General features: G+C 45.2%; 1 protein-coding gene across 1 annotated transcript in view; it reads right to left on the bottom strand.

The window, feature by feature from the left end:
* The window catches only part of DLG5 (discs, large homolog 5 (Drosophila)), a 214,335-nt gene extending 195,097 nt beyond the window's left edge, over positions 1–19,238 (bottom strand). The window contains exon 1 of the mRNA XM_006887475.1: positions 18,935–19,238. Coding sequence (XP_006887537.1) covers positions 18,935–19,238 — 304 coding nt within the window. The remainder of the gene's footprint in view (positions 1–18,934) is intronic.
* Between the last annotated feature and the right edge of the window lie 17 nt (positions 19,239–19,255).

Below are 19,255 nucleotides of genomic sequence, written 5' to 3'. Positions count from 1 at the left end.
TAAATGTTCATTAAAATTAATAAAATAAAATTAAAAAAAAATCCAATTCAATTGAAAATTCTTCTCTGCTGAATATACTTACTTAGCATCACTACCTCAGAAGTTTCACTGCTCAGCCCCTCACTCTGTGGCTCACACTTCCCAAGGCAGCAAGGAAATTCAGAAGAGACCCTTCCCAACGGCCTGCAGAAAGTGCTTCGAAAGGAGATAAAAAACTGAAAACAAATATTTCTCCTATAACACATACTTTTTGAAGAAATAGAAAAAGCATCAAAAACCGCACGACATCACGTAGTAGCAATCTTGGGGCAGAGCTGGAAAGGGAACCCAAAAATCAAGTCCAGCACAACTGTGATGCTTCTCTAAAACAAATGTTGAACAGCCAATTTTTATTGTAGAAATGGAAAAAAAACCCAAGTCTTAGTTTGGAGTCTGTTCAAGGTCAAGCACATCTGGGTGGCGATGCCATCCAGGGCTCAATCAAGGCCACTGAGTTGATGTTCACATTCTAATGTGAAGAGGAAACATTTCTCCAAACCTACAGCAGGCAGTGGAGGTACCTCACATCACTCTCAACACCCAGGCTCAGTGCTGGTAACTCGATGGATGACCTTGGAGAGTTTAGACATCAATGTCACACCACCTGCTTCCATCACAGATACAGTGTGGGTGGTAACATCCGCGTGTGCATCTGGGACTTACTCAAGCCTCCCTCCTCTCCCACAGCCTTCTGCCACTGTTAAGTCATCGCCTCAGAAGCCTTGTATACTTCTGAAGATCTGATCTTATCCAGAGACACAAAACTCATTGTGCGTACGGCTGAATACAACCAGTATCTTTTGATCCTCTACCACGGGCCAGATGCCATTCATTAAGAGTACAAATCAAGATTATATTTCTTCCTAACCTACAGTTACAAATCAGTCACATCTGACATCTACTCACAATCATTTACAAGAAGTACATACTATGAGCTTCACAATAATGCTCTGAAATAACAAAAGAATCCAAGTGTTCAGATGTAAAGGTCATGTTCTTCCCAGCAGAGCCCGGATACCTTTCTGCCACCTGTGAACCCCAGTGACAAAACACCCAAACCTTATTCTTGCAGCTGTCAGCCTAGTGACATAGAAGACAAACTCAGAAGTCAAGGTCTAAAATCTTACAATGCCTAACCACCATGGCTTCCCTACCACTCCACCCAGTGCTGATGTAATCTGCTGTCATCCTGCAGAGACTGACCAGGCATAACAGGCATTTCACCTTATATCTTAGCCTGCTCCATACCCTTCCTTTTTTTTTCCTTCAGAGAACTTATTCTGCCCCATTCTAAAAGTCTGAGTACTGGCATAAGCCGCCCATCACAGCATCCCACTGTGCCACCCTAACGGCTTGTCCCACTGCAGGATTAAAAGCTGAGCCACAATGACTGGGCCTGTGGACACAAGATCTAATCCAGACCCATCAAGATCCCCCCTCAGGAGACATCTGGGATAGCGCTCCCTTTCTTTTGGAGTCAGAGGCTATGAAAAAGAAATCCCAGATGGACCTGAGGCATATTCCAGACCCACAGGAAAAGCCTGAAGCATCTAGTCAGCCATCCCCACACTTCCCCACACCCATCCCAAGGTTTTAGAGTAATACAGCAGGAATTTGAAGACCGAGATGTGTCTGATTCAGGCCATGGTCTTCTCAATCACCTGCAACGCATCAGAGAGCTGGATGATGAATAAGGATGGCAGAATTGATGCCTTTGAGTTGCAGTGCTGGAGAAGAGTAGTGGATCTCTTATGATGGCAAAAAGAACAAACCGGTATGTTTTGGGGAAAGGTGCAGTAAGAATGGCAAAGCTTCATCTTTCATATTCTGAGCTCTTAGGTAGGCAAGGCTATTCCTTGCAAAGGAGCATCATGCTTGGAAAGGTGGAGAGTGAGACAAAGAGAGGAAGCTCCCCAAGGAGATGGACTGACACAGTAACTTCAGGAATGGGCTTGAGTGTTTCAGAGATGATGAGGATGGCACAGGATAGGGCAGGGTTCAGTTTGGCTGTTCATGGGTTGCTATGTTGCTATTGTTATGTGCCATTGAGTTGCCTGTGACTCATAGCAACCCTATGTCCAACAGCCCTAAATCTTGCTCTATCCTGTGCCAACTTTACTGTCTCCAACATGCCTATCCCCATTACCCCAGTCACTGAATCAATCCATCTCATCCAGGGTCGTCTTCTCCTGCTCTGTCCCTCCACCATCCCAAGCATGACGTCCCTCTCCAAGGACTGGTCCTCCCTTGCAACATGTCTGTCAGATGAAGCTTCAGAATCCTTGACTCCAAAGAGCAGCCTGGAGTCACCCTCTCCAGAATGAACCTGTTTGCTCTCTTAGCAGTCCATAGTCTATTCAATATTCTTCTCCAGCACCAGAGCTCAAAGGCATAAATTCTCTTTTTATCATCCCTAGTCAATGTCCAGCTCTCTGCAAGTGATTGCAAAGACCATGGCCTGTATCAGGCACACCTTAGTCTCCAGACTAACATCGTTGCTCTTCAGTACTTTGGAGAGGTCTCTGACAGTAGACTTTCCCAATGCAGTTCATCTTTTCATTTCCTGGCTGCTGGTGCCAAGAGTGTTGATTGTGGAGACAAGCAAACTTAAGCTGTTAACAATTTGAATCTCTTCACCCAAACTAACAACAACAAGAAACAGAAATAATTATCTCTCTTTACTGCCTAAGCCAGTGTAAGCTAAGCTCTGGTCAACAACAGCAATGAAAGTGTCCTGAATCCAAACCTGGGGTCACTGAGTCACCTCAATGTCAAGGCTGAACTATGCTCCCACAGCAGTTTTGATGCTTGATTTTTCATCTAAGACGTCTCTGGGTGGACTCAAACTTATAATCTTTCACTTAGCTGGCTTTTCATTCAGAAACCTCTTCTCAGCAACACTATTGCCTCTGAGTGTACCTCTGAGTTCTAGCAAACAGCACAGCAAAAAAGAGTGGGAAGAAAAACTACAATGGTAGGAGCCTTCATTTCTTTTTTTTTTAATTTGTGTGAAGCTTTAAGATCATTCCTAGACATTTTGTTTTATAACATTAATTACCACTGATTAATGTCATTAACTACGATGTCTTATCAGCCCCTGCCTGTGTACTGTCTTCCCCCTGGCCCACCTTATCACTCTGTTTTCTGAGCCTTCTGCTCTGGGTAGCCCCGTGAATAATAAGTAAGCCACACCTGACAGCCAGAAGCCAAACGCACTGCTCCTGCTGAAAAAGCCTGGTAGGTTTATTTCATTTTAAAAACAAAACAAAACACTTTTCCTACTTTATTGTCCAACAGGCTCACAATGCTCCAATTCCAAGTGACAGCCAAGCCTCTCCCTTGGGATAACCTCACTATTCATCAGCTTACCTTTGCAATCCCACCTCCCTTGCATCCAAAGTCAGTGCAAACTGGCCTAATTACCGTGCCTGAAAACACACCACTCACCTTCAGAGAGGGAGAGCGGCCTGAAATGTCTCCTCTCTGCGTTCAACAATCCTCTTCAACACTAGGCTCTCAGGGCCTCCACGAGCCCCACTCAGCTTCCAACACACACTGCTGTCTGCTTTCTCTCATCTGTGGGGCCAAGTCAGCCATCTGCTAGGACACCAGAGAAGAGGCCGGAAGAGTCGAGGAGACAAGGGAAGAGCACTGAGCACACGAGGAAAGTCCAGTGGACAGGCACGGAGCTCTGCCCACTTTTACCTCAGAAGGTACCATTTCTCTAGGGTGAAGGGTTTGGAACGTCCTCCATGCTTCAGGTCTTTTGTTCATAGAATCGCTATGACATGTTTAAGTGGCAACAAACGCTACTGTCCTTGGACAAGAGTGTATGGGGAAAGCAGGCAGTGCACAGAAAGGCCTGCTGCCACTCACTGCTCCACTCATCTGCCCATCTCTTTTCTCAGATTCCCATTCCCCCCACCAGGTGGTAAGCTGGGGGCCACAACTACACATTCCTTCTTTCTGTCTGTCCAGCCAAGTCCAGGTCAAGCTGAGGAACAGAGGAACCGGAGTCCTCTCTGGATCACCTGCTGCCCTCTGATGAGTCTGAGGCAGGCAGCCAGAGCATTCAGCCCATCTCACAGATGGTGACAATGAGGCTCACTCCAGGAAGGGCCCTGATTCCAGAGGCAGGCAGCAAAGAAGACCAGGTAAGAAAAGCCAGATGTTATTCACCAGGTCAAAGAGAAAAATAAAGGGCAACATGAGTTCAGGGGCAACTGGGAGAGACCCTGTACTCCACAGAGCTCCCCAGTATTGGGGAATTGTTGAGGGGTTACCTAGCTAGTAATTAAAAGGACAAGTTGAAGGTACAAGAATGAAAAAAATTTAAAAAAAAACATAAAAGGACAAATCGTGTGCAACCACTGTGGAAGGCGGTATGGCGCTTTCTCAAAAAGCTGCAAATAGAGATACATTTGACCCAGCAATTCCACTACTGCGAATATACCCTAAAGAGACCATAACTGACACCCTAGCAGATATATGCACACCCATGTTTATTGCGGCTTTGTTCGCAATAGCAAGAAGTTGGAAACAACCTAAGTGCCCACCAACAAATGAATGGGTAGAGAACCTGTGGTCTCTTCACACAATGGAATACTATGCTGCATTGAAAAACAAGGAACTCAGGCAATATTATTCAAATGGGCGACCCTGGAAAACATTATGCTGAGTGAAATATCTCAGTCACAAAAAGACAAATACTGCATAGTGCCACGGTTGTAGAATGGGACTGACATCAGGGTTGGGGGGAGACTAAGAAAGAGGGGATAAATAATAATATACACTGCATTGAAACAAATGAGGGAGAAAACTGTTTAAAAGGGATATGTGATTAGTATTTTTGTCACGACAGGAGTCCAGAGTGAAGGCTTCATAGTGGTGTGGACCTGGGGCGGTAGGGATTGTAAAACAATGAAAGAATTTTTCTTTTACTTTTCAAAGAGAAGAGTATACTGGGGGGGGGGGCAGGGAGAAAAAAGCAACAATGAATGAAAAGTCTCTGTAAATTCTCATTGAAATTAGTAATAGAAAAATTGGAAAGAAAAAAAAAGGACAAATCATTCCCACAATCAATAACCTTGGCACCAGCAGTCAGGAAATCAAAAGACAAACTGCATTGGGAAAATATGTTATCAAGGATCTCTCCAGAGTGCTAAAGAGCAAAAATGTCAGTCTAGAGACTAAGGTGCAAATGATCCAGGTCATGGTCTTCCTAATTGCTTGCTATACATCTGAGAGCTGGACAATGAATGACAGAAGAATCAATGCTTGTGGTATTGAAGAAGGATACTGAACATACCATGGACTGCCAGAACAACAAACAGGTCTGTCCTGGAAAGACTGAAACTAGTTTGCTCCATGGAGGCAAGGGGTTGGAAGCTCTGCCTCACACACTTTCGGCATGTTGCCAGGAGGGACTAGTCCTTGGAGAAGGACACCAGGCTTGGAAGTGTAGAGGGTCCACACAGAAGAGGAAAACCCTCACTGACCTAGAAACTGTGGCAATAGGGTCAGGTCAGTGCAGAGTCAGAGACAGTGAAGTTGGCTCAGGATACAGCAAGGTTCAGAGTTATGAGTAATTGAGTTATAGTAGACTCAATGGCACATAAGAACAATAACAATTGGTACCTTCTTGCCTTTGACAGCTTAAACACAGGGACAAAGGACTAACATAGAGCAGATAGCAAATATCACTCACCTTATTAACCAAAAACCAAACCCATCACTCTTGAGTCAATTCCAACACATGCCAACCTCTGTGCTATAGGATTGGAGCTGAGGTCCAAAGAGTAATCTCGGCTATGATTTTGACAGAAACAGATGGTCAGGCCTTTCATCTACTACACTTCTGGGCAGCTCTGAATGGCCTGTGCTGCATTTTGTATCCAAGCACATTTCCAACACACTAGAGACCTGTCATCTAGTGCTGTTGTTAGGTGCCATTGAGCTAATGCGGATTCATGGCGACCCTACATACACCAGATCGCTACTCGGCCCCATCCTGTTCTCAGTCTCCACGGTGCTTAAGTTCACTCTCAGTCATCAAGTCAATTCATCTCATTGAGGTCTTCCTCTCCTTCGCTGCTCTCTACCTCTCAAAGCATGATGTCTCCTTCCAAGGATTGGCTTCTTCTGGTAACATGCCCAGGGTACACCATCCTTGCCTCTGAGGAGCACCCTGTTGTTGTTGTGTGCCGTCAAGTCGCTTGCAACTCATAGCGACCCTATGTACAACAGCCCTAAACTCTGCTCTGTCCTGTGCCAATCGCACTGTCTCTGACACTGCCATCCCAATTATCCCAGTCACTGAATCAATCCACCTCATAGGTTCCCCTCCTGCGTTGTCCCTCCACCCTTCCAAGCATGATGTCCTTCTCCAAGGACCGGTCTCTCCTCACAACATGTCCAAAGAATGTTAGATGGAGCCTCAGAATCCTTGCCTGCAAGGAGCCACCCGGTTTAACCCTTTTCAGGACAAATCTGTTTGTTTTCCTAGCAGTCCATGGTACTCTCAATACTCTTCTCCAGCACCACAGCTCAAAGGCATCAATTCTCCTTCTATCCTCCTTGGTCATTGTCCAACTCTCCGATGCATAACAAGTGATTGTGAAGACCATGGCCTGTATCAAACGCACCTTAGTCTCCAGAGAGACACCATTACTCTTCAGTACTTTGGAGAGGTCCCTCACAGCAGACTTTCCCATGGCAATGCGTCTTTTAATTTCCTGGGTACTGGTGCCGAGAGTGTTGACTGTGGAGCCAACCAAACTAAAGCTGTGAACAATCTCAATCTCTTCACCATCCATCCTGATGCTGCCAATTGTTCCAGTGGTGAGAATCTTTGTCTTCTTGATATTGAGCCTCAATCCATATTGGAGGCTGCAGTCCTCGACCTTCTGCAGCAGGTGCTTCAGGTCCTCCTCAGTTTCAGCAAGCAGGGTATATTTCAGCTAACAGATGCTGCCCTGGACGTGCTCACCAAGTTGTGCCAAGAAATCTGGGGAACAACCACTTGGCCAACTGACTGGAAGAGATCTATATTTGTTCCCATCCCAAAGAAAGGTGACCCAACAGAGTGTGGAAACTATAGAACAATCTCATTGATTTCACATGCAAGCAAGATTCTACTGAAGATTATCCCAAAACGACTGGAACAGCACATCAGCAGAGAACTACCAGAAGTCCAGGCTGGGTTCAGAAGGGGTCGTGGTAGTAGGGATATTGTAGCTGATGTTAAATGGATCTTAGCTGAAAGCAGAGAATACCAGAGGAATGTCTATCTGTGTTTCATTGACTATGCAAAGGTGTTTGACTGTGTGGACCATAGCAAACTGTGGCTGACTCTGAGAAGAATGGGAATCCCAGAACACTTGATCGTTTTAATGCGAAACCTATACTTGGGACCAGGAGGCAGTCGTCAGAACAGAGCAAGGGAACACTGCATGGTTCAAAATTGGGAAGGGCGTACGCCAGGGATGCATCCTATCTCCATACCTTTTCAACCTATATGCAGAACAGATCATCCCAGAGGCTGGGCTCTACGAGGAGAAATGTGGGGTCAAGACTGGTGAACAATTTATCAACAATCTGCATTATGCAGATGACACTACCCTGCTTGCTGAAACTGAAACTGAAACTCAGGAGGAGCACCTTAGGGTTGTCAAAAGAATTAAATGAGATGGCAGTTTGCCAGGAGCTAAAAACTTGTGAACAGCGTCATACCATCAATCTTTGAGTAGGACTTCCTAGTGGTAAGAGGGCCTGCAACCCTCAGGCCTCACGTTATTATATTTTGGAGGAACATTCTTCTAGGTGGTACAGCACTCTTCTGTCAATATACTGTACTGAGGTAACCTGGGTTTGCTGTAATGCTGAACCCTGTGCTACTGGGGTGTCAAATGCCATAACAGTTGCCCATGATAGACAGTCTTTGGTGGAGCTCCCAGTTTAAGACAGGTTTGGAAACAGGAGTAGCACCCACTTCCTAAACAACATGTCTCTGGAAACTCAATGAGCTTGGAGAAATGATGATAGTTACAGAAAAGCTTCAGGTCTTTTGTTCATAGTGTTTCTATGACTAGTGCTCGACTCAACAGCAATCAACAACAACAAGTGGTAAGAAGCTGCACTTCATTCTTGAAGGCACATGGTTCAAAGCTCCTCCACAGTAGAAGGCTGGGCCATCTCCTCCCATGCAATTAACTCCATCTGAAAACTCACGAGAGGGTCGGTTATGCGTCAGTTCTGACTCAACAGCTAATACACACCACCTTCCAAAACAAAGAACGAACAATGATGAAGGTTTCTCCCTCTTTTCTATACCTCCAGTACCTGAACAAATGTCTGGAGACCTCACTTAGTAGAAGACACCAGACAGGTTTGGTTTGCTCACCTGCCTCCCACCACTAAGGCCACATGCCTTCTCCCCAATTTCCTTCTATCTCTAGATAACCTGCAAAACCACACACACACACACACACACACACACACACACACACACACACGGCACAAGCGCATGCCGGCCAGGGCCTGGGCTAAGTGGTCCAGGGCCTTCAGGGGTAGGAACTACCAAGGCGCAACCAGGTAATGGCACCTCCTCCTGTGAAGAGACATGGTAAGCCAGGGGCCTCCTGACAAAGAAACGAGGTAAAACCCAAACCTGTGAAGATCAAGGGAGAAGAAAACAGAGGCAAACTTAGGAGGCCTAATCTACTGCATAAATAGTCTACCAAACATCACTAAAAGTGCACAATCAGCAGGAAATAAACTAGATGACTGGGACCTTCTACAAAATTAAATCCTTATCTGCAAGAAAAGTTTCTCCCAAAGAGAACATACACACTTGGAAAAAATATTTGGGAACAACCTGACAAAGGGCTTATCACTAGGATTCATAAAAACCTCCAACACCTGAACCAGAAAAAGACAAACAACCTAAAGGGGACAGAGAATATGATACATCATTTCACCAAACAAGACACTCAAATGGTCTCTCTCGTTCACTCCCACGATAAGTTCTGCCCACAGCTGACCCTCCAGCAGATTTCTAAGGCTGTAAACTGCACAGGAAGAGACTGCCCATCTCTCTCCTGAGGAGTGCCTGGTGAATCTGCACCCCCAGTGAGGACAAGCCTTTGGATTAGTAGCACAAGTCTCCACCACCAGTGCTCCTAGCTGACCTCCCCCGTTCAGTAGATTTTTAGAGGCTATAAATCACCAAGGAGGAGATTACCCATCTTTCTTCCACAGAGCTGCTGGTGGATTCGAGCTGCCTGTGCAACTCCTACGCTGCTGGCGAGAATGTAAGATGGTACAACAGCTATGGAAAGCCGACTGGTGCTTTCTCAGAAGCTGGGACAGAGTTACCATTTGATCCAGCAATTCCAATCCTAGATACTCAACTTCTTCAAGTTCTAACGAACTCAACTGACCTTCCAGCAGGCTTTTGGGGAGCTGTAAATCACTCCAGAAGCCCTCTGAGTTTCTGGTAGATCTGAACCCCTAGAAAGGCACCGTCACTGAGTTACTAGGGCAACTAATTATACTATCAGAGCTCTCCTACACCTAGATAAACATCCTAAAGAAATAAGAGCTGTGGTGTGAACAGATAAATGCACATCCATGTTTATTACAGAGAGATTATTCACGAGGGAGATGGAAACACACGGCCACCACTGGTTGAATGGCTAAAAAAAAACCTGTTACATTCACACAATGGAGTATTACACAACACTGAAAAACAGTGAAGATTTGGATGAATCTAGAGGACATGATCCTGAGTCACAAAAAGGCTGTGGGATTACAATTATAAAAGGCTAAGAAAAGTTGATACATAGATAGAATCATTCTATCTTAAGGAGGAGAAGGGAAGAAGAGAGGAAAGGAAATTGACAAATGGAGAATAACCATTTATTAAGATGAGTGAAGGAAAAGACAATTCAGAGTAACTGGATTAAACAACAGAGATTATAATGAATAACATAAAACAAAATGTATATGAGTGATTGGTTGGAAAACAATGTGCTTTGTACTTGCACTCAAATCACAATTCAGCAGGAATCTCCTCTTGATTGGCAGTTCTTAGGCACAGGAAGTGGCTCTTCTCTCCAGATCCCACAGGGTCCCGCACCATGGCCACTAACACTAAGATAAGGGCCCCTGTGCACATGGAAGCAGCTGGAGAGAGGAGGAGGCAGAAGAATGCACTGAGTTGTCTCAGGGAGGAAACAGGCACCTCCATTTCTTCAATCTGAACAGCACTGAGCTTTCACACAGAAGAAGAGTTCTCTGGCTAAGAGGGGCAAAAAGTTGGAAAACCTCACTCACTTTCTTTTATCCAGTTGATTCTGACTCCTAATGACCCCCTCCATCAGGTTCCCTAGGTTGTGAACTGCAATGGTAGAAGACTACCCACCTTTCTCCCTCGGAGCTTCTGGGGGATTTGAACCACCAGAGACAGCTTTTGGGTTAACAACACAGTTAACCCAATTTGCTACGGACTAGGTCAGCAGAGCTCCTCAGCTGGAAAGCGACTGCACAACAGTTCAACCATGACACTACAATTACGTTCATATCAAGTCATCTCCCTCCTCCAGAATCTCTAGGCACACTCAACACTATCCCAACTCCTTCTCCAATGTGATAACTAAAACTTATTTCACTTTGAAAATTATTTTTCTGAGGATTTCATATCCCTCTGCAAAGCCACAGAACCCTACACTGTGGTGACATTCAGATCTGAAATCACTATGCGAGAGGAGGGAGGCAAAGTCCACATCCTATTCCATCCTTTTCTTAGCGGTCAAGGTTAGTTCCAAGAACGGTCAAGGTTAGCTCGAAGAACGTTAGTTAGCTCAATGAAGCCCCACTTTGTCCACCAGGCACGGAAGTCTGGGGACTGATTAGTAGCATTTCTTCAGTTCACAGGGTAAAGCTAGTGTTGATTCCTGTCTATCCCACCAAGAATTTCCAGTCTATACTTAAACTTTTGTTCATTATCTAAAAAGCTTGTGGAAATCAAGTTGTTACAGGCTGTTGAATTGGAAATGACTCATAGCTGCCCCTTCAATGGGTTTTCAGAGGCCGTAAACTGCACTGGAGGAGTTTATCCAACTTTCTCCTGCAGAGCAGTTGGTATATTCAAACCACATGCCATTAGGTTGGCAGTTTCATTCCTAACCATCCCGTCAACAGGGCTCCTTTCTAGAAACAGAAATCTGATAAACTTCCTTCTTCAAAAACAGAAAATTAAGAAAACAGACCAAACATCTCTCATGAACACAGATGCAAAAATCCTCAATAAAAACCTGGTCAATAGAATCCAACAATACATTAAAAAAATCACCATGACCAAATGGGATTCATAACAGGTATGCAAGGATGGTTCAACATAAGAAAAACTGTCATTCATGATATTAAAAAAGCAAAGGACAAGAACCACATGATGCTATCAATTGATGCAGAAGACTTTAAACAAAAGCCAACATCCTTTCCTGATTAGAACACTCAACAAAATAGGAATAGAGGGGGATTTCCTCAACATAGTAAAAAGTATATATCTGAAACCCAGAGCCAACATCATTATCAATGGAAAGAGATTAAAAGCTTTCCTTTTGAGAACAGGAACTAAGCAAAGGATACCTATTATCACCTCTCCTACTCAATAGTGTATTGGAAGTCTTAGTGATAGCAATAAGACAAGAGAAGGCAATAAGAGGTATCCAAATTGGCAAAGAGGAGGTAAAATTATCTCTATAAGCAGATGATATGACAGAATACTTAGAAAACCCTAAAGACTCAGCGAGAAAACTCCTGGGGACATAGTTAACCAATTCAGCAAAGTAGAAGAATACAAGATCAACATGTAAAAATCAGTTGCATTTTTCTATCGTGAGAAAGAAAATACAGGAAACGTGATAACAATACTCATCACAATAGTTAATCACAAGATTAACTACTTGGGAGTAAAACTAGAAACACAAAAGACCTATACAAAGAAAATTACAAAACATTACTACGAGACATAGTATGATGGGAAAGTCTGCTGATAGGGACCTCTCCAGAGTACTGAAGAGCAATGGTGTCACTCTGGAGACTAAGGCATGCCTGATACAGCCCATGGTCTTTGCAGTCACTTGCTGTGCATCAGAGAGCTGGATAATGACTAGGGAGGATAGAGGGAGAATTGATGCCTTTGAGCTGTGGTGTTGGAGAAGAGTACTGACATACCATGGACTGCTAAGAGAATGAACAGGTTTGTCCTGGAGAGGGTGACACCAGGCTGCTTCTTGGAGGCAAGGATTCTGAAGCTTTGTCTGCCATACTTTGGACATGTTGCAAGGAGGGATCAGTCCTTGGAAAGGGATGTCATGCTTGAGAGGGTAAAGGGACAGCGCAGGAAAGGAAGACTGTCTATGAGGTGGACAGATTCAGTGACTGGAGTAATGGGGGTGGTGTTTTGGAGACAGTGAGACTGGCACAGGACAGAGCAGGGTTTAGGACTGTTGTACACAGGGTCTCTATGATGCACAGGCAACTCGATGGCACATAACAATAACACAACAAAAACTACAAGAAACAAAAAAAGATCTTGGAAGAATATACATTGCCCATGGACAGTAAGACTCAATATCATGAAAACGACAATTCTATCAAAGGCAATCAAAAAGTTCAATGCAATTCCAATACAGATTCTAATTCCATTCCTTAACGAAATGGAAAAGGCAATTTCCAATTTTATCAAGAATGGAAAGAGACCTTAAATAAGTAAAGCACTCTGAAAAAGAGAAACAAGGTAAGAGGCATCTCATTCCCTCATCTCAAATCCTAGTACACAGCCATGGTGGTCCAGTCAGCCTAGTACTAGTACAGCAATAGACACACAGATCACTGTAACAGAACTGAAAAATGAGCTTATCTACCTTGGGCAATTGATTTTTTATAAAGAGATTAAATCAGTTAGGTGGGGAAATGACAGCCTTTTTAATAAATGATGTTGGCAAAATTAGAAAACTGTCTATAGAGAACTCAAGCAAGACCCACACCTCACACCATACACAAAACTCAATTCAATGTGGATCAAGGACCTAGGAGTAAAACCAAAGACTACAAATTTCATCAGAGAAAAGCTTGGAAGAACTTTAGACGCCCTATTCCACAGTATGGTCTTCCAAGCATAATGAAAAACCTACAACCAGGAGAAAACAAAATAGATGAATGGGTCCTTCAAATCCTTATGCACATCAAAAAACTTCTCCAACAGGGTGAAAAGAAAAGGTATAGATTGGGGGAAAAAATATTAGGTAATGATATAGCAGATTAGGGACTCATATCTAAAATTACAGAATACTCTAGTATCTCATCTGCATAACGCAGGACGTTGATAAATCGTCCACCAATCTTGACCCCACATTTCTCCTCATAGAGCTCAGCCTCCCGGATAATCAGTTCTGCATATAGGTTGAAAAGGTATGGAGATAGGATGCATCCCTGGCGTACACCCTCCCCAATTTTGAACCATGCAGTGTCCCCTTGCTCTGTTCTGACGACTGCCTCCTGGCCCAAGTATAAGCTTCACAACCCTGCTTGCTGAAACTGAAGAGGACCTGAAGCGCCTGCTTCAGAGTGTCAAGGACTGCAGCCTCCAATATGGATTGAGGCTCAATGTCAAGAAGACAAAGATTCTCACCACTGGACCAATTGGCAGCATCAGGATGGATGGTGAAGAGATTGAGATTGTACACAGCTTTAGTTTGCTTGGCTCTGTAGTCAACAGTCTTGGCACCAGCAGCCAGGAAATTAAAAGGCGCATTGCCATGGGAAAGTCTGCTGTTAGGGACCTCTCCAAAGTACTGAAGAGCAATGGTGTCTCTCTGGAGACTAAGGTGCGTCTGATACAGGCTATGGTCTTCGCAATCACTTGTTATGCATCAGAGAGTTGGACAATGACCAAGGAGGATAGAAGGAGAATTGATGCCTTTGAGCTGTGGTGCTGGAGAAGAGTATTGAGAGTACCATGGACTGCTAGGAAAACAAACAGATTTGTCCTGGAAAGGGTTAAACCAGGTGGCTCATTGGAGGCAAGGATTCTGAAGCTCCGTCTAACATACTTTGGACATGTTGTGAGGAAAGACCGGTCCTTGGAGAGGGACATCATGCTTGGGAGGGTGGAAGGACGGCGCAGGAGAGGAAGGCCCTCTATGAGGTGGACTGATTTGGTGACTGGGATAATTGGAATGGGAGTGTCAGAGACAGTGCGATTGGCACAGTACAGAGCGGAGTTTAGGGCTGTTGTACATAGGGTCACTATGAGTCACAAGCGACTCGACGGCACATAACAACAACAACAACTAGTATCTCAACAAGAAAAAGGTAATCGCAAAATGGGCACAGAGTATGAATAGACATTTCACCAAAGACGACATTCAGATGGCAAACACACACAAAAAGACATGTTAAAAATCCCTAGCTCTCAGAGAGATGTAAATCAAAACAAATATGAGATATCATCTCACCCCAGCAACAAATAGCAAAGTTCAACAGAGCCACAACAAAAAATGCTGGCAAGGTTGTAGAGAGACTACAACACTTATTCACTGCTAGTGGGTGTGTAAAATGGTTCAACCACTATGGAAGGCAGGTTGGGACTTTCTCAAAAACTTGGAAATAGAAATACCATTTGACCCAGCAATTGTACTGATGAAAATATACCCTAAAGAAAGCAGAACCTTCATTCAAACATATGTATACACACCTATGTTTATTACTGCATTGTTCACAACAGCAAAGAGATGGAAACAACCAAGTTGTGCCCATCAACAAATTAATGGATGTTGTTGCTGTTGTTATGTGCCATCAAGTTGCCTGCAACTCATAGCAGCCCTAAACCCTGCTCTGTCCTGTGCCAATCTGTCTCTGACACACCCACCCCTATTACCCCAGTCACTGAGCCAATCCATCTCTTGCAGGGTCTTCCTCTCCTACGCTGTCCCTTTACCCTCCCGAGCATGACGTCCCTCTCCCAGTACTGGTCCCTCCTTACATGTCCAAAGTATGGCAGACAAAGCTTCAGAATCCTTGCCTCCAAGAAGCAGCCTGGTGTCACCCTCTCCAGGACAAAACTGTTCATTCTCTTAGCAGTCCATGGTATGTCAGTGCTCTTCTCCAACACCACAGCTCAAAGGCATCAATTCTCCCTCTATCCTCCCTAGTCATTATCCAGCTCTCTGATGCACAGCAAGTGACTGCAAAGACCATGGGCTGTATCAGGCATGCCTTAGTCTCCAGAGTGACACCATTGCTCTTCAGTACTTTGGAGAGGTCCCCAACAGCAGACTTTCCCATTGCAGTATGTCTTTTAATTTCCCGACTGTGGAGCCAAGCAAATTAAAGCTGTGAACAATCTCAATCTCTCCACCATCCATACTGATGCTGCCAACTGGCCCAGTGGTAAGAATCTTTGTTTTCTTGATGTTGAGCTTCAATCCATATTGAAGGCTGCAGTCCTTGACTTTCTGCAGCAAGCACTTCAGGTCCTCCTCAGTTTCAGCAAGCAAGGTTGTGTCAACTGCATAACGCAGATTGTTGATAAATCTTCCTCCAATCCTGATGCCACATCATACATACCGTATGTTTTCATCATACAGCCCGGCCTCCTAGATAATCTGTTCTGCACATAGATTGAAAAGGTACGGAGACAGGACACATCCCTGGCATACATCCTTCCCAATTTTGAACCATGCAGTGTTTCCTTGCTGTCTGATGACTGCCTCCTAGTCCAAGTATAGGTTTTGCATTAGCACGATCACATGTTTTGGGATTCCCATTCTTCTCAGAGTTAGCCACAGTTTGTTGTGATCCACACAGTCAAATGCCTTTGCAAAATCAATGAAACACAGATTGACATTCCTCTAGTAGAAAAACTATATTCACACAATGGAATACTATGCAGCACTGAAAAATAATGACTTCATAAAACATTATACAACATGGGTAACCCTGGAGGACATTATGCTCAGTCTCAGTCTCAAAAGGACAAATGCTGCATAACACAACTGTTATGAAGCATGACTGACATGGGGTGTTGGGAGGAGAATAAGAGTGGAGAGATAATGACCACTGTATTGGATGAGGGAGAGAACTGTTTTAAAGTAATATATAATTAGGCATTATATTTAAGACAACAATCCAGAATAAGAGGTACATTGCAAAGAAAACTGGGGGAGTGGGAGAGGAAAGAAATTGTGCAACAATGAATTTTTTTAAAAAAGTTAGCTGGAGGGAAAGGGGACAGATAAGGAGGAAAATGTGGAACAATGAACGAATGAAAATCCAATTTTTCAGTAAACTTTTGTTAAAATCACAATTAAAAAAATTTAAAAAACAAAAACAGATTTAAAAATTAAAACAAAAAAAAGTGCAGGTAGAGTGAACCAAACCACCTCCTCCCAGCCCCTATCAAAAAGTCAATTCCAACTCAGGTGTCATCAAGTGTAAACTTGGGTTTTTCTATATTGTAATCTTAATGAAAGCAGACCATCACGTTGGACATGCTTGATCAACTGTTAAGTTACTCAACTCAACAAAGTCAATTCATTGTGGTCAAGTCAGAACCAACTTGTAGCTCACTGTCCAGAGAGTCTTTAGAGGCTGTAAATCACATAGGAGACTAACTTCCTCTTCAGAGCAGCTGGCAGACCCAATCACTTGCCTCTGAGCTGGCAACAAACTCACACTAGGCACCAGAGCTCCCTGTTTGGTTAAGAGTTGAACAAATATGGTACTATAGATACATGTATAGATATATAAATAGGAGCAATTAAAAAGGGGGGAGGAATTACCCTGATGAAGTCTTCTGGCCTCTCGCCACAGGCATCTGGTAGCCCCTTCTAGCATCTTTCAAAGCACCATTCCAGGAGGGGCATTGTATGCCCATCAAACCAGACACAACCAGAGATGAGCAGGTAAAATGAAGAAAGGAGGGGCAGAGATACAAGAGTTGAAAGTCCGAAGTGGACACACAAGAGCTACCAATGAAATGATCTACTGTGGTCCACAGAGTTCAGTCTCTGCACGTCGGTTTCCTTCAGCTATGAAGAGCATATGTTGTGGATGCTGTTGTGTACAGTAGAGTCAGAACTGAGTCACAGCTGACTCTCCAGGAGGCTTTCACAGGCAATAAAAAGCATATGGAGAGCTCTGGTGGCCTAGTGGCCAGAAGCTGTACTGCAATCCCAAAGGAACAAGGTTTGAGGCCACAAGTTGTTCCGCAGAAGGATGAGCAGTCTCCTCCTGTGCCCTTAATTGCTTCTGAAAACGGACCAGAGGGTCAGCTATGGGTTGGTTCCCAACTCTGGTGCACAACAAACTGGGAGGAATAACTTTAAAAAAGGTATTTGCTTACTAAGTGAGGCTATTATAACAGTCAAACGTGCCTGGCCAGCCTTCTGACTGTGTTAAGGGCAATTTCTCAGCCTTCATGGTTTACTTTTAAAACAAGGATTTTCTTTCATTTATCCTCACTTCTGCAGTCATTTCAAGACTCACAGCTGACCATCCATGGGGGTTCAGAGACTGTACATCACAATGGGGGTAGTTTAACCCAGAAGCACTGATAATTCCAACCACAACAGTCAGTACTTGGGTTAGCAGTGCTCCTTGCTAATGACTCCATCACCAGAGCTCCCTAAACCAAGGATGTTGTTGTTGGGTGTCATCCAAGTCAGAACCGACCCATAGCTGACCCTCCAGTGGGTTTTCAGAGGCAGATAATCACACAGGAGGAGACTGTCCATCCTTCTTCCATGGAGCAGCTGGTGGACTGGAACTCCATGCCTTTGGGACTGCAGCACAGCTTCTTACCACTAGGCCACCAGGGCTCCCTAAAACAAGGGTAAGATCTAGAAAAGGCGATACTCACTGATCCCTGACTGCGCGTGTTTTAAATAAAACATGAGATCATAATGCAAAACTCCTGGTGCCCTATACTTTCTGGACATTCTCATAATCTCTAGCTAGAGTTTTCTTTCTGGCAAAGAAAAAATTATAAAGAGTTAGCGGGGTGGTAATGATAATTAAGTATATTAAAGAAAAATTAAGAAATGATAAATGGAGCATTGCCTGCCAAGCAGTAATGCCCCCAAAAGCCACTTCTCCCTACTCCTGAACACCCAGCAGACCCCTCCATACACGTACAAACGCACACTCACAAATGCCAGACACTGTCAAATCCGTCATCCTCAAGTCCAAGGGCACGGGAGTCCAAATGGCACCACCAGGGGAGCCAGTCCTCCAGCCTTCCCTCCCCAGGCGGCTGAGCCGCGTCAGGGAGGGACCTGAGCCAGCAGCCGCTACTAGGATTTTCCCAGGGTGCAATGCAACTTCCCCAACTTTTCCCGGCCCTGGAGACCTAGCAGGCATTGTGCATAATCAACCACAGGTCTGGGTACAGGAAGGGAGTGCGACAGCAAGAAAGTGAAAAGGAACGTGTGGTCCCGAAACGGGGCGGCAGGGCTCAAAAGTTAGGGTTCCCCCTTGTAGACTTGATTAACTGCTAGCTTGGGCTCCCAGGGACTAGGGGGTGATGAAGAGATTTTTGAAAGGGACTGACAGCCATCCCTCTAAGGTCCCCAGAGGCTGGACCTGGCGGCCTGCGCCAGAGCTGGTTGTGACATTTAGGAGGACCGAGGAGTTCTGTGCGGGCACTGTGCACAGCGTATGGCACGAGGGGACTCCAGCTGGACAGCACAGATCGCCCCCTCCCGCAGACAGCACAAAGCGGGGGTTCCACCGCGGCCAGCGCTAGGTAGACGAGCGGCTCTCGACGGCTCCCACCAGGAAAGCCGGGGCGACACGTCGAGGAGAGCCGGTGCACGAGGCGGACACTCACCGGCGCCCTCAGCGGACTGCGGCGGCCCCACGACGCCGTTCAGGTAGAGAAGCGGCAGCAGGTGAGGCTGCGTCTTCTCCAGCGCCGCCCGCAGGTCCTGGAAGTGGTCCCGCTCCTTGGCCAGCAGCAGCTGGAGCAGCAGCTCCGCCTTGGCGCCTCCCGCCTCCTCGTCCAGCCGTCGCCGCTCGCCGGGGCTGAGCGCGCCCGCGGCCTCCAGCAACCCGAGCACGGCCTCCACCTCCGTCATGGACTGGGCCAGGCTCTGCTGACACCGGGCGAGCAGCTCCCGGCGCCGGGGCTCCATGGTGGCGGCCGCCCCGC

The sequence above is a fragment of the Elephantulus edwardii genome, unplaced genomic scaffold, assembly GCF_000299155.1.
Source record: "Elephantulus edwardii isolate Elephantulus edwardi_28Jun2011 unplaced genomic scaffold, EleEdw1.0 scaffold00058, whole genome shotgun sequence".
Taxonomy (NCBI): domain Eukaryota; kingdom Metazoa; phylum Chordata; class Mammalia; order Macroscelidea; family Macroscelididae; genus Elephantulus; species Elephantulus edwardii.
Note: the sequence above shows the minus strand (reverse complement) of the source record. Positions and strands in the feature narration are given on the sequence as shown.